Source organism: Oncorhynchus gorbuscha, linkage group LG04, assembly GCF_021184085.1.
Source record: "Oncorhynchus gorbuscha isolate QuinsamMale2020 ecotype Even-year linkage group LG04, OgorEven_v1.0, whole genome shotgun sequence".
NCBI classification, from domain to species: domain Eukaryota; kingdom Metazoa; phylum Chordata; class Actinopteri; order Salmoniformes; family Salmonidae; genus Oncorhynchus; species Oncorhynchus gorbuscha.
The window spans coordinates 76178522-76192404 of record NC_060176.1 but is presented as its reverse complement, the minus strand read 5'-3'; the positions used below and the strand labels follow the sequence as shown (position 1 = coordinate 76192404).

Below are 13883 nucleotides of genomic sequence, written 5' to 3'. Positions count from 1 at the left end.
CGATGTAGTATTGCATGAAATTAGTAAGCAAAACAAACAAACAAAATAATCCTTTGCAACTTCTGCAAGTGCCTCTACTCTGCTGCTCTATACCAGTATGCAAACCTCTACTCTGCTGCTCTATACCAGTATGCAAACCTCTACTCTGCTGCTCTATACCAGTATGCAAACCTCTACTCTGCTGCTCTATACCAGTATGCAAACCTCTACTCTGCTGCTCTATACCAGTATGCAAACCTCTACTCTGCTGCTCTATACCAGTATGCAAACCTCTACTCTGCTGCTCTATACCAGTATGCAAACCTCTACTCTGCTGCTCTATACCAGTATGCAAACCTCTACTCTGCTGCTCTATACCAGTATGCAAACCTCTACTCTGCTGCTCTATACCAGTATGCAAACCTCTACTCTGCTGCTCTATACCAGTATGCAAACCTCTACTCTGCTGCTCTATACCAGTATGCAAACCTCTACTCTGCTGCTCTATACCAGTATGCAAACCTCTACTCTGCTGCTCTATACCAGTATGCAAACCTCTACTCTGCTGCTCTATACCAGTATGCAAACCTCTACTCTGCTGCTCTATACCAGTATGCAAACCTCTACTCTGCTGCTCTATACCAGTATGCAAACCTCTACTCTGCTGCTCTATACCAGTATGCAAACCTCTACTCTGCTGCTCTATACCAGTATGCAAACCTCTACTCTGCTGCTCTATACCAGTATGCAAACCTCTACTCTGCTGCTCTATACCAGTATGCAAATCTCTACTCTGCTGCTCTATACCAGTATGCAAATCTCTACTCTGCTGCTCTATACCAGTATGCAAACCTCTACTCTGCTGCTCTATACCAGTATGCAAACCTCTACTCTGCTGCTCTATACCAGTATGCAAACCTCTACTCTGCTGCTCTATACCAGTATGCAAACCTCTACTCTGCTGCTCTATACCAGTATGCAAACCTCTACTCTGCTGCTCTATACCAGTATGCAAACCTCTACTCTGCTGCTCTATACCAGTATGCAAACCTCTACTCTGCTGCTCTATACCAGTATGCAAACCTCTACTCTGCTGCTCTATACCAGTATGCAAACCTCTACTCTGCTGCTCTATACCAGTATGCAAACCTCTACTCTGCTGCTCTATACCAGTATGCAAACCTCTACTCTGCTGCTCTATACCAGTATGCAAACCTCTACTCTGCTGCTCTATACCAGTATGCAAACCTCTACTCTGCTGCTCTATACCAGTATGCAAACCTCTACTCTGCTGCTCTATACCAGTATGCAAACCTCTACTCTGCTGCTCTATACCAGTATGCAAACCTCTACTCTGCTGCTCTATACCAGTATGCAAAAGTATTGGTAAACGCATGTAACGCTTTATTATAAAGGTGATTTTTGTTTTATGCGTTTCGGTACCTCAGAGCCCCCCTGGGTCAACCACGTCTCAACATCACTTTTTGTTCCGGCACCTCCCAATTTACTAATGAAACGCTGGCGCCTGCATAAGGTCTGAATACCAACTACTGAGAAGTACAGAGGAAAGGCATACATTTCCTAAGTCTGAATCAGGCCCATAGTGCATCTTGTGGTCAAAAATGTATAATAATGTGCATTGTTTTCTCTCCCTATTAACATTCTACAGATCTGAATACCACCATCAATAGACACATTTAAAGGATAAAACATTTTAGGTTCACGTGTTTGATGAAGATACTCGCAGGCATACTTTGTTTTGTAAGTACACATATCTGTCTGTCCTTATCCTACCTCATTTGCCCACACTGTACATAAACGTTTTTTTTTTCTATTGTGTTATTGACTGAATGTTTGTTTATTCCATGTGTAACTCTGTGCTGTTGTTTGTGTCGCATTGCTTTGCTTTATCTTGGCCAGGTCGCAGTTGTAAATGAGAGCTTGTTCTCAACCAGCCTACCTGGTTAAAGAAAGGGGAAATAAAAAGTGTATTGCTGATGTTGCGTGTGTATGAGAGCAGGAGGAAGGAGGTGAGAATATAACAGAGCCAGTGAAGAAGAGGAGGAGCAGGAGGAAGAGCAGTGGGGGGATGTTTACTCACTCTGCATACAGAGTCCGTCAGTACAGTTCTGGGACTGTAGGACCATACCCTCGCAGTCCTTGCCTCCATTTTTGGGTGCAGGGGCATTGCATTCTCTCCTGCGCCAGTGAGTGCACTCTGTACCACAAGTAGACCACTTACTCCACTCTGTCCACAATCCGTCAACTGTAGGGGAGAGTGAGAGATACAGGGTTCACTGGGATACAATATCAACACAGTTGATCTGGCTCTGAAGGTAAAATACAGAACAATACAATACAGAACAATACAATACAGAACAATGCAATATAGTACAGTAAAGAGTTAAATGGAGTAGTATAGTATAAAAACAGAATATATTATAACATACTATAGAACACAACAAAGTAGACTAGAACAGAACACATCAGAATAGAACAGAGTAGACTAGAACAGAACACAACAGAATAGAACAGAGTAGACTAGAACACAACAGAATAGAACAGAGTAGACTAGAACACAACACAACAGAATAGAACAGAGTAGACTAGAACACAACAGAATAGAACAGAGTAGACTAGAACACAACACAACAGAATAGAACAGAGTAGACTAGAACACAACAGAATAGAACAGAGTAGACTAGAACAGAACAGAACAGAACAGAGTAGACTAGAACACAACACAACAGAATAGAGTAGACTAGAACACAACACATCAGAATAGAACAGAATAGACTAGAACAGAATATATTATAACATACTATAGAACACAACAAAGTAGACTAGAACAGAACACATCAGAATAGAACAGAGTAGACTAGAACAGAACACAACAGAATAGAACAGAGTAGACTAGAACAGAACACAACAGAATAGAACAGAGTAGACTAGAACAGAACAGAATAGAACAGAGTAGACTAGAACACAACAGAATAGAACAGAGTAGACTAGAACAGAACACAACAGAATAGAACAGAGTAGACTAGAACAGAACACAACAGAATAGAACAGAGTAGACTAGAACAGAACAGAATAGAACAGAGTAGACTAGAACAGAACACAACAGAATAGAACAGAGTAGACTAGAACAGAACACAACAGAATAGAACAGAGTAGACTAGAACAGAACACAACAGAATAGAACAGAGTAGACTAGAACAGAACAGAATAGAACAGAATAGAACAGAATAGAACAGAATAGAACAGAATAGAACAGAATAGAACAGAGTAGACTAGAACAGAACAGAATAGAACAGAGTAGACTAGAACACAACAGAATAGAACAGAGTAGACTAGAACACAACAGAATAGAACAGAGTAGACTAGAACAGAACACAACAGAATAGAACAGAGTAGACTAGAACAGAACAGAATAGAATAGAACAGAATAGACTAGAACAGAACAGAATAGAACAGAGTAGACTAGAACAGAACAGAATAGAACAGAGTAGACTAGAACACAACAGAATAGAACAGAGTAGACTAGAACACAACAGAATAGAACAGAGTAGACTAGAACAGAACACAACAGAATAGAACAGAGTAGACTAGAACAGAACACAACAGAATAGAACAGAGTAGACTAGAACAGAACACAACAGAATAGAACAGAGTTGACTAGAACACAACAGAATAGAACAGAGTAGACTAGAACACAACAGAATAGAACAGAGTAGACTAGAACACAACATAATAGAACAGAGTAGACTAGAACACAACAGAATAGAACAGAGTTGACTAGAACACAACAGAACAGAATAGAACAGAGTAGACTAGAACAGAACACAACAGAATAGAACAGAGTAGACTAGAACACAACAGAATAGAACAGAGTAGACTAGAACACAACAGAATAGAACAGAGTAGACTAGAACACAACATAATAGAACAGAGTTGACTAGAACACAACAGAACAGAATAGAACAGAGTAGACTAGAACAGAACACAACAGAATAGAACAGAGTAGACTAGAACACAACAGAATAGAACAGAGTAGACTAGAACACAACAGAATAGAACAGAGTAGACTAGAACACAACATAATAGAACAGAGTAGACTAGAACACAACAGAATAGAACAGAGTAGACTAGAACACAACAGAATAGAACAGAGTAGACTAGAACACAACAGAATAGAACAGAGTAGACTAGAACACAACAGAATAGAACAGAGTAGACTAGAACACAACAGAATAGAACAGAGTAGACTAGAACACAACAGAATAGAACAGAGTAGACTAGAACAGAACAGAATAGAACAGAGTAGACTAGAACACAACAGAATAGAACAGAGTAGACTAGAACACAACATAATAGAACAGAGTAGACTAGAACACAACAGAATAGAACAGAGTAGACTAGAACACAACAGAATAGAACAGAGTAGACTAGAACACAACAGAATAGAACAGAGTAGACTAGAACACAACAGAATAGAACAGAGTAGACTAGAACACAACAGAATAGAACAGAGTAGACTAGAACACAACAGAATAGAACAGAGTAGACTAGAACACAACAGAATAGAACAGAGTAGACTAGAACACAACAGAATAGAACAGAGTAGACTAGAACACAACAGAATAGAACAGAGTAGACTAGAACACAACAGAATAGAACAGAGTAGACTAGAACAGAACAGAATAGAACAGAGTAGACTAGAACACAACAGAATAGAACAGAGTAGACTAGAACACAACATAATAGAACAGAGTAGACTAGAACACAACAGAATAGAACAGAGTAGACTAGAACACAACAGAATAGAACAGAGTAGACTAGAACACAACAGAATAGAACAGAGTAGACTAGAACACAACAGAATAGAACAGAGTAGACTAGAACACAACAGAATAGAACAGAGTAGACTAGAACACAACAGAATAGAACAGAGTAGACTAGAACACAACAGAATAGAACAGAGTAGACTAGAACACAACAGAATAGAACAGAGTAGACTAGAACAGAACACAACAGAATAGAACAGAGTAGACTAGAACACAACAGAATAGAACAGAGTAGACTAGAACACAACAGAATAGAACAGAGTAGACTAGAACACAACAGAATAGAACAGAGTAGACTAGAACACAACAGAATAGAACAGAGTAGACTAGAACACAACAGAATAGAACAGAGTTGACTAGAACACAACAGAACAGAATAGAACAGAGTAGACTAGAACAGAACACAACAGAATAGAACAGAGTAGACTAGAACACAACAGAATAGAACAGAGTAGACTAGAACACAACAGAATAGAACAGAGTAGACTAGAACACAACATAATAGAACAGAGTAGACTAGAACACAACAGAATAGAACAGAGTAGACTAGAACACAACAGAATAGAACAGAGTAGACTAGAACACAACAGAATAGAACAGAGTAGACTAGAACAGAACACAACAGAATAGAACAGAGTAGACTAGAACACAACAGAATAGAACAGAGTAGACTAGAACACAACAGAATAGAACAGAGTAGACTAGAACACAACAGAATAGAACAGAGTAGACTAGAACACAACAGAATAGAACAGAGTAGACTAGAACACAACAGAATAGAACAGAGTAGACTAGAACACAACAGAATAGAACAGAGTAGACTAGAACAGAACAGAATAGAACAGAGTAGACTAGAACACAACAGAATAGAACAGAGTAGACTAGAACACAACAGAATAGAACAGAGTAGACTAGAACACAACAGAATAGAACAGAGTAGACTAGAACACAACAGAATAGAACAGAGTAGACTAGAACAGAACACAACAGAATAGAACAGAGTAGACTAGAACACAACAGAATAGAACAGAGTAGACTAGAACACAACAGAATAGAACAGAGTAGACTAGAACAGAACACAACAGAATAGAACAGAGTAGACTAGAACAGAACACAACAGAATAGAACAGAGTAGACTAGAACAGAACACAACAGAATAGAACAGAGTAGACTAGAACAGAACACAACAGAATAGAACAGAGTAGACTAGAACAGAACACAACAGAATAGAACAGAGTAGACTAGAACACAACAGAACAGAATAGAACAGAGTAGACTAGAACAGAACACAACAGAATAGAACAGAGTAGACTAGAACAGAACACAACAGAATAGAACAGAGTAGACTAGAACACAACAGAACAGAATAGAACAGAGTAGACTAGAACAGAACACAACAGAATAGAACAGAGTAGACTAGAACACAACAGAATAGAACAGAGTAGACTAGAACAGAACACAACAGAATAGACTAGAACACAACAGAATAGAACAGAGTAGACTAGAACAGAACACAACAGAATAGAACAGAGTAGACTAGAACACAACAGAACAGAATAGAACAGAGTAGACTAGAACAGAACACAACAGAATAGAACAGAGTAGACTAGAACACAACAGAATAGAACAGAGTAGACTAGAACACAACAGAATAGAACAGAGTAGACTAGAACAGAACACAACAGAATAGAACAGAGTAGACTAGAACACAACAGAACAGAATAGAACAGAGTAGACTAGAACAGAACACAACAGAATAGAACAGAGTAGACTAGAACACAACAGAATAGAACAGAGTAGACTAGAACACAACAGAATAGAACAGAGTAGACTAGAACACAACAGAATAGAACAGAGTAGACTAGAACACAACAGAATAGAACAGAGTAGACTAGAACACAACAGAATAGAACAGAGTAGACTAGAACAGAACACAACAGAATAGAACAGAGTAGACTAGAACACAACAGAATAGAACAGAGTAGACTAGAACACAACAGAATAGAACAGAGTAGACTAAAACAGAACAGAATAGAACAGAGTAGACTAGAACACAACAGAATAGAACAGAGTAGACTAGAACACAACAGAATAGAACAGAGTAGACTAGAACACAACAGAATAGAACAGAGTAGACTAGAACAGAACACAACAGAATAGAACAGAGTAGACTAGAACACAACAGAATAGAACAGAGTAGACTAGAACAGAACACAACAGAATAGAACAGAGTAGACTAGAACAGAACACAACAGAATAGAACAGAGTAGACTAGAACACAACAGAATAGAACAGAGTAGACTAGAACAGAACAGAATAGAACAGAGTAGACTAGAACACAACAGAATAGAACAGAGTAGACTAGAACACAACAGAATAGAACAGAGTAGACTAGAACACAACAGAATAGAACAGAGTAGACTAGAACACAACAGAATAGAACAGAGTAGACTAGAACACAACAGAATAGAACAGAGTAGACTAGAACAGAACACAACAGAATAGAACAGAGTAGACTAGAACACATCAGAATAGAACAGAGTAGACTAGAACAGAACACAACAGAATAGAACAGAGTAGACTAGAACAGAACACAACAGAATAGAACAGAGTAGACTAGAACACAACAGAATAGAACAGAGTAGACTAGAACAGAACACAACAGAATAGAACAGAGTAGACTAGAACAGAACACAACAGAATAGAACAGAGTAGACTAGAACACAACAGAATAGAACAGAGTAGACTAGAACAGAACACAACAGAATAGAACAGAATAGACTAGAACACAACAGAATAGAACAGAGTAGACTAGAACAGAACACAACAGAATAGAACAGAGTAGACTAGAACAGAACACAACAGAATAGAACAGAGTAGACTAGAACAGAACACAACAGAATAGAGCAGAGTAGACTAGAACAGAACAGAACAGAATAGAACAGAGTAGACTAGAACACAACAGAATAGAACAGAGTAGACTAGAACACAACAGAATAGAACAGAGTAGACTAGAACACAACAGAATAGAACAGAGTAGACTAGAACAGAACACAACAGAATAGAACAGAGTAGACTAGAACAGAACACAACAGAATAGAACAGAATAGACTAGAACACAACAGAATAGAACAGAGTAGACTAGAACAGAACACAACAGAATAGAACAGAGTAGACTAGAACAGAACACAACAGAATAGAACAGAGTAGACTAGAACAGAACACAACAGAATAGAACAGAGTAGACTAGAACAGAACAGAATAGAACAGAGTAGACTAGAACACAACAGAATAGAACAGAGTAGACTAGAACACAACAGAATAGAACAGAGTAGACTAGAACACAACAGAATAGAACAGAGTAGACTAGAACACAACAGAATAGAACAGAGTAGACTAGAACACAACAGAATAGAACAGAGTAGACTAGAACACAACAGAATAGAACAGAATAGACTAGAACACAACAGAATAGAACAGAGTAGACTAGAACAGAACACAACAGAATAGAACAGAGTAGACTAGAACAGAACACAACAGAATAGAACAGAGTAGACTAGAACAGAACAGAATAGAACAGAGTAGACTAGAACAGAACACAACAGAATAGAACAGAGTAGACTAGAACAGAACACAACAGAATAGAACAGAGTAGACTAGAAACACAGAACAGAATAGAACAGAGTAGACTAGAACAGAACACAACAGAATAGAACAGAGTAGACTAGAACACAACAGAATAGAACAGAGTAGACTAGAACACAACAGAATAGAACAGAGTAGACTAGAACACAACAGAATAGAACAGAGTAGACTAGAACACAACAGAATAGAACAGAGTAGACTAGAACACAACAGAATAGAACAGAGTAGACTAGAACACAACAGAATAGAACAGAGTAGACTAGAACACAACAGAATAGAACAGAATAGACTAGAACACAACAGAATAGAACAGAGTAGACTAGAACAGAACACAACAGAATAGAACAGAGTAGACTAGAACAGAACACAACAGAATAGAACAGAGTAGACTAGAACAGAACAGAATAGAACAGAGTAGACTAGAACAGAACACAACAGAATAGAACAGAGTAGACTAGAACAGAACACAACAGAATAGAACAGAGTAGACTAGAACACAACAGAACAGAATAGAACAGAGTAGACTAGAACAGAACACAACAGAATAGAACAGAGTAGACTAGAACACAACAGAATAGAACAGAGTAGACTAGAACACAACAGAATAGAACAGAGTAGACTAGAACACAACAGAATAGAACAGAGTAGACTAGAACACAACAGAATAGAACAGAGTAGACTAGAACACAACAGAATAGAACAGAGTAGACTAGAACAGAACACAACAGAATAGAACAGAGTAGACTAGAACACAACAGAATAGAACAGAGTAGACTAGAACACAACAGAATAGAACAGAGTAGACTAGAACACAACAGAATAGAACAGAGTAGACTAGAACACAACAGAATAGAACAGAATAGACTAGAACACAACAGAATAGAACAGAGTAGACTAGAACAGAACACAACAGAATAGAACAGAGTAGACTAGAACAGAACACAACAGAATAGAACAGAGTAGACTAGAACAGAACAGAATAGAACAGAGTAGACTAGAACAGAACACAACAGAATAGAACAGAGTAGACTAGAACAGAACACAACAGAATAGAACAGAGTAGACTAGAACACAACAGAACAGAATAGAACAGAGTAGACTAGAACAGAACACAACAGAATAGAACAGAGTAGACTAGAACACAACAGAATAGAACAGAGTAGACTAGAACACAACAGAATAGAACAGAGTAGACTAGAACACAACAGAATAGAACAGAGTAGACTAGAACACAACAGAATAGAACAGAGTAGACTAGAACACAACAGAATAGAACAGAGTAGACTAGAACACAACAGAATAGAACAGAGTAGACTAGAACACAACAGAATAGAACAGAGTAGACTAGAACACAACAGAATAGAACAGAGTAGACTAGAACAGAACACAACAGAATAGAACAGAGTAGACTAGAACACAACAGAATAGAACAGAGTAGACTAGAACACAACAGAATAGAACAGAGTAGACTAGAACACAACAGAATAGAACAGAGTAGACTAGAACACAACAGAACAGAATAGAACAGAGTAGACTAGAACAGAACACAACAGAATAGAACAGAGTAGACTAGAACAGAACACAACAGAATAGAACAGAGTAGACTAGAACACAACAGAACAGAATAGAACAGAGTAGACTAGAACAGAACACAACAGAATAGAACAGAGTAGACTAGAACACAACAGAATAGAACAGAGTAGACTAGAACACAACAGAATAGAACAGAGTAGACTAGAACACAACAGAATAGAACAGAGTAGACTAGAACACAACAGAATAGAACAGAGTAGACTAGAACACAACAGAATAGAACAGAGTAGACTAGAACACAACAGAATAGAACAGAGTAGACTAGAACAGAACACAACAGAATAGAACAGAGTAGACTAGAACACAACAGAATAGAACAGAGTAGACTAGAACACAACAGAATAGAACAGAGTAGACTAGAACACAACAGAATAGAACAGAGTAGACTAGAACAGAACACAACAGAATAGAACAGAGTAGACTAGAACACAACAGAATAGAACAGAGTAGACTAGAACAGAACACAACAGAATAGAACAGAGTAGACTAGAACAGAACACAACAGAATAGAACAGAGTAGACTAGAACACAACAGAATAGAACAGAGTAGACTAGAACAGAACAGAATAGAACAGAGTAGACTAGAACACAACAGAATAGAACAGAGTAGACTAGAACACAACAGAATAGAACAGAGTAGACTAGAACACAACAGAATAGAACAGAGTAGACTAGAACACAACAGAATAGAACAGAGTAGACTAGAACACATCAGAATAGAACAGAGTAGACTAGAACAGAACACAACAGAATAGAACAGAGTAGACTAGAACACATCAGAATAGAACAGAGTAGACTAGAACAGAACACAACAGAATAGAACAGAGTAGACTAGAACAGAACACAACAGAATAGAACAGAATAGACTAGAACACAACAGAATAGAACAGAGTAGACTAGAACAGAACACAACAGAATAGAACAGAGTAGACTAGAACAGAACACAACAGAATAGAACAGAGTAGACTAGAACAGAACACAACAGAATAGAGCAGAGTAGACTAGAACAGAACAGAACAGAATAGAACAGAGTAGACTAGAACACAACAGAATAGAACAGAGTAGACTAGAACACAACAGAATAGAACAGAGTAGACTAGAACACAACAGAATAGAACAGAGTAGACTAGAACACAACAGAATAGAACAGAGTAGACTAGAACACAACAGAATAGAACAGAGTAGACTAGAACACAACAGAATAGAACAGAGTAGACTAGAACAGAACACAACAGAATAGAACAGAGTAGACTACAACACAACACAACAGAATAGAACAGAGTAGACTAGAACAGAACACAACAGAATAGAACAGAATAGACTAGAACAGAACACAACAGAATAGAACAGAGTAGACTAGAACAGAACACAACAGAATAGAACAGAGTAGACTAGAACAGAACACAACAGAATAGAACAGAGTAGACTAGAACAGAACACAACAGAATAGAGCAGAGTAGACTAGAACAGAACAGAACAGAATAGAACAGAGTAGACTAGAACACAACAGAATAGAACAGAGTAGACTAGAACACAACAGAATAGAACAGAGTAGACTAGAACACAACAGAATAGAACAGAGTAGACTAGAACACAACAGAATAGAACAGAGTAGACTAGAACACAACAGAATAGAACAGAGTAGACTAGAACACAACAGAATAGAACAGAGTAGACTAGAACACAACAGAATAGAACAGAGTAGACTAGAACACAACAGAATAGAACAGAGTAGACTAGAACACAACAGAATAGAACAGAGTAGACTAGAACACAACACAACAGAATAGAACAGAGTAGACTAGAACAGAACACAACAGAATAGAACAGAGTAGACTAGAACAGAACACAACAGAATAGAACAGAGTAGACTACAACACAACACAACAGAATAGAACAGAGTAGACTAGAACAGAACACAACAGAATAGAACAGAATAGACTAGAACAGAACACAACAGAATAGAACAGAGTAGACTAGAACAGAACACAACAGAATAGAACAGAGTAGACTAGAACAGAACACAACAGAATAGAACAGAGTAGACTAGAACAGAACACAACAGAATAGAGCAGAGTAGACTAGAACAGAACAGAACAGAATAGAACAGAGTAGACTAGAACACAACAGAATAGAACAGAGTAGACTAGAACACAACAGAATAGAACAGAGTAGACTAGAACACAACAGAATAGAACAGAGTAGACTAGAACACAACAGAATAGAACAGAGTAGACTAGAACAGAACACAACAGAATAGAACAGAGTAGACTAGAACAGAACACAACAGAATAGAACAGAGTAGACTAGAACAGAACACAACAGAATAGAACAGAGTAGACTAGAACAGAACACAACAGAATAGAACAGAGTAGACTAGAACACAACACAACAGAATAGAACAGAGTAGACTAGAACAGAACACAACAGAATAGAACAGAGTAGACTAGAACAGAACACAACAGAATAGAACAGAGTAGACTAGAACAGAACACAACAGAATAGAACAGAGTAGACTAGAACAGAACACAACAGAATAGAACAGAGTAGACTAGAACACAACACAACAGAATAGAACAGAGTAGACTAGAACACAACAGAATAGAACAGAGTAGACTAGAACACAACAGAATAGAACAGAGTAGACTAGAACACAACAGAATAGAACAGAGTAGACTAGAACACAACAGAATAGAACAGAGTAGACTAGAACACAACAGAATAGAACAGAGTAGACTAGAACACAACAGAATAGAACAGAGTAGACTAGAACAGAACACAACAGAATAGAACAGAGTAGACTAGAACAGAACACAACAGAATAGAACAGAGTAGACTAGAACAGAACACAACAGAATAGAACAGAGTAGACTAGAACAGAACACAACAGAATAGAACAGAGTAGACTAGAACACAACACAACAGAATAGAACAGAGTAGACTAGAACAGAACACAACAGAATAGAACAGAGTAGACTAGAACAGAACACAACAGAATAGAACAGAGTAGACTAGAACAGAACACAACAGAATAGAACAGAGTAGACTAGAACAGAACAAAACAGAATAGAACAGAGTAGACTAGAACACAACACAACAGAATAGAACAGAGTAGACTAGAACACAACACAACAGAATAGAACAGAGTAGACTAGAACAGAACACAACAGAATAGAACAGAGTAGACTAGAACACAACACAACAGAATAGAACAGAATAGACTAGAACAGAACACAACAGAATAGAACAGAGTAGACTAGAACACAACACAACAGAATAGAACAGAGTAGACTAGAACACATCAGAATAGAACAGAGTAGACTAGAACAGAACACAACAGAATAGAACAGAGTAGACTAGAACAGAACACAACAGAATAGAACAGAATAGACTAGAACAGAACACAACAGAATAGAACAGAGTAGACTAGAACAGAACACAACAGAATAGAACAGAATAGACTAGAACAGAACACAACAGAATAGAACAGAGTAGACTAGAACACAACACAACAGAATAGAACAGAATAGACTAGAACAGAACACAACAGAATAGAACAGAGTAGACTAGAACACAACAGAATAGAACAGAGTAGACTAGAACACAACAGAACAGAGTAGACTAGAACAGAACACAACAGAATAGAACAGAGTAGACTAGAACAGAACACAACAGAATAGAACAGAGTAGACTAGAACAGAACACAACAGAATAGAACAGAGTAGACTAGAACAGAACACAACAGAATAGAACAGAGTAGACTAGAACAGAACACAACAGAATAGAACAGAGTAGACTAGAACACAACACAACAGAATA

At 37.8% G+C, this 13883-nt stretch overlaps 1 protein-coding gene across 2 annotated transcripts in view; it reads right to left on the bottom strand.

Annotated features, from left to right (window-relative positions):
* Positions 1-13883, bottom strand: part of unc5ca (unc-5 netrin receptor Ca) — a 359680-nt gene that overhangs the window by 91126 nt on the left and 254671 nt on the right. For both annotated transcript variants that reach the window (XM_046348101.1, XM_046348102.1), the window contains exon 7: positions 2081-2245. In XM_046348101.1, coding sequence (XP_046204057.1) covers positions 2081-2245 — 165 coding nt within the window. The remainder of the gene's footprint in view (positions 1-2080; positions 2246-13883) is intronic.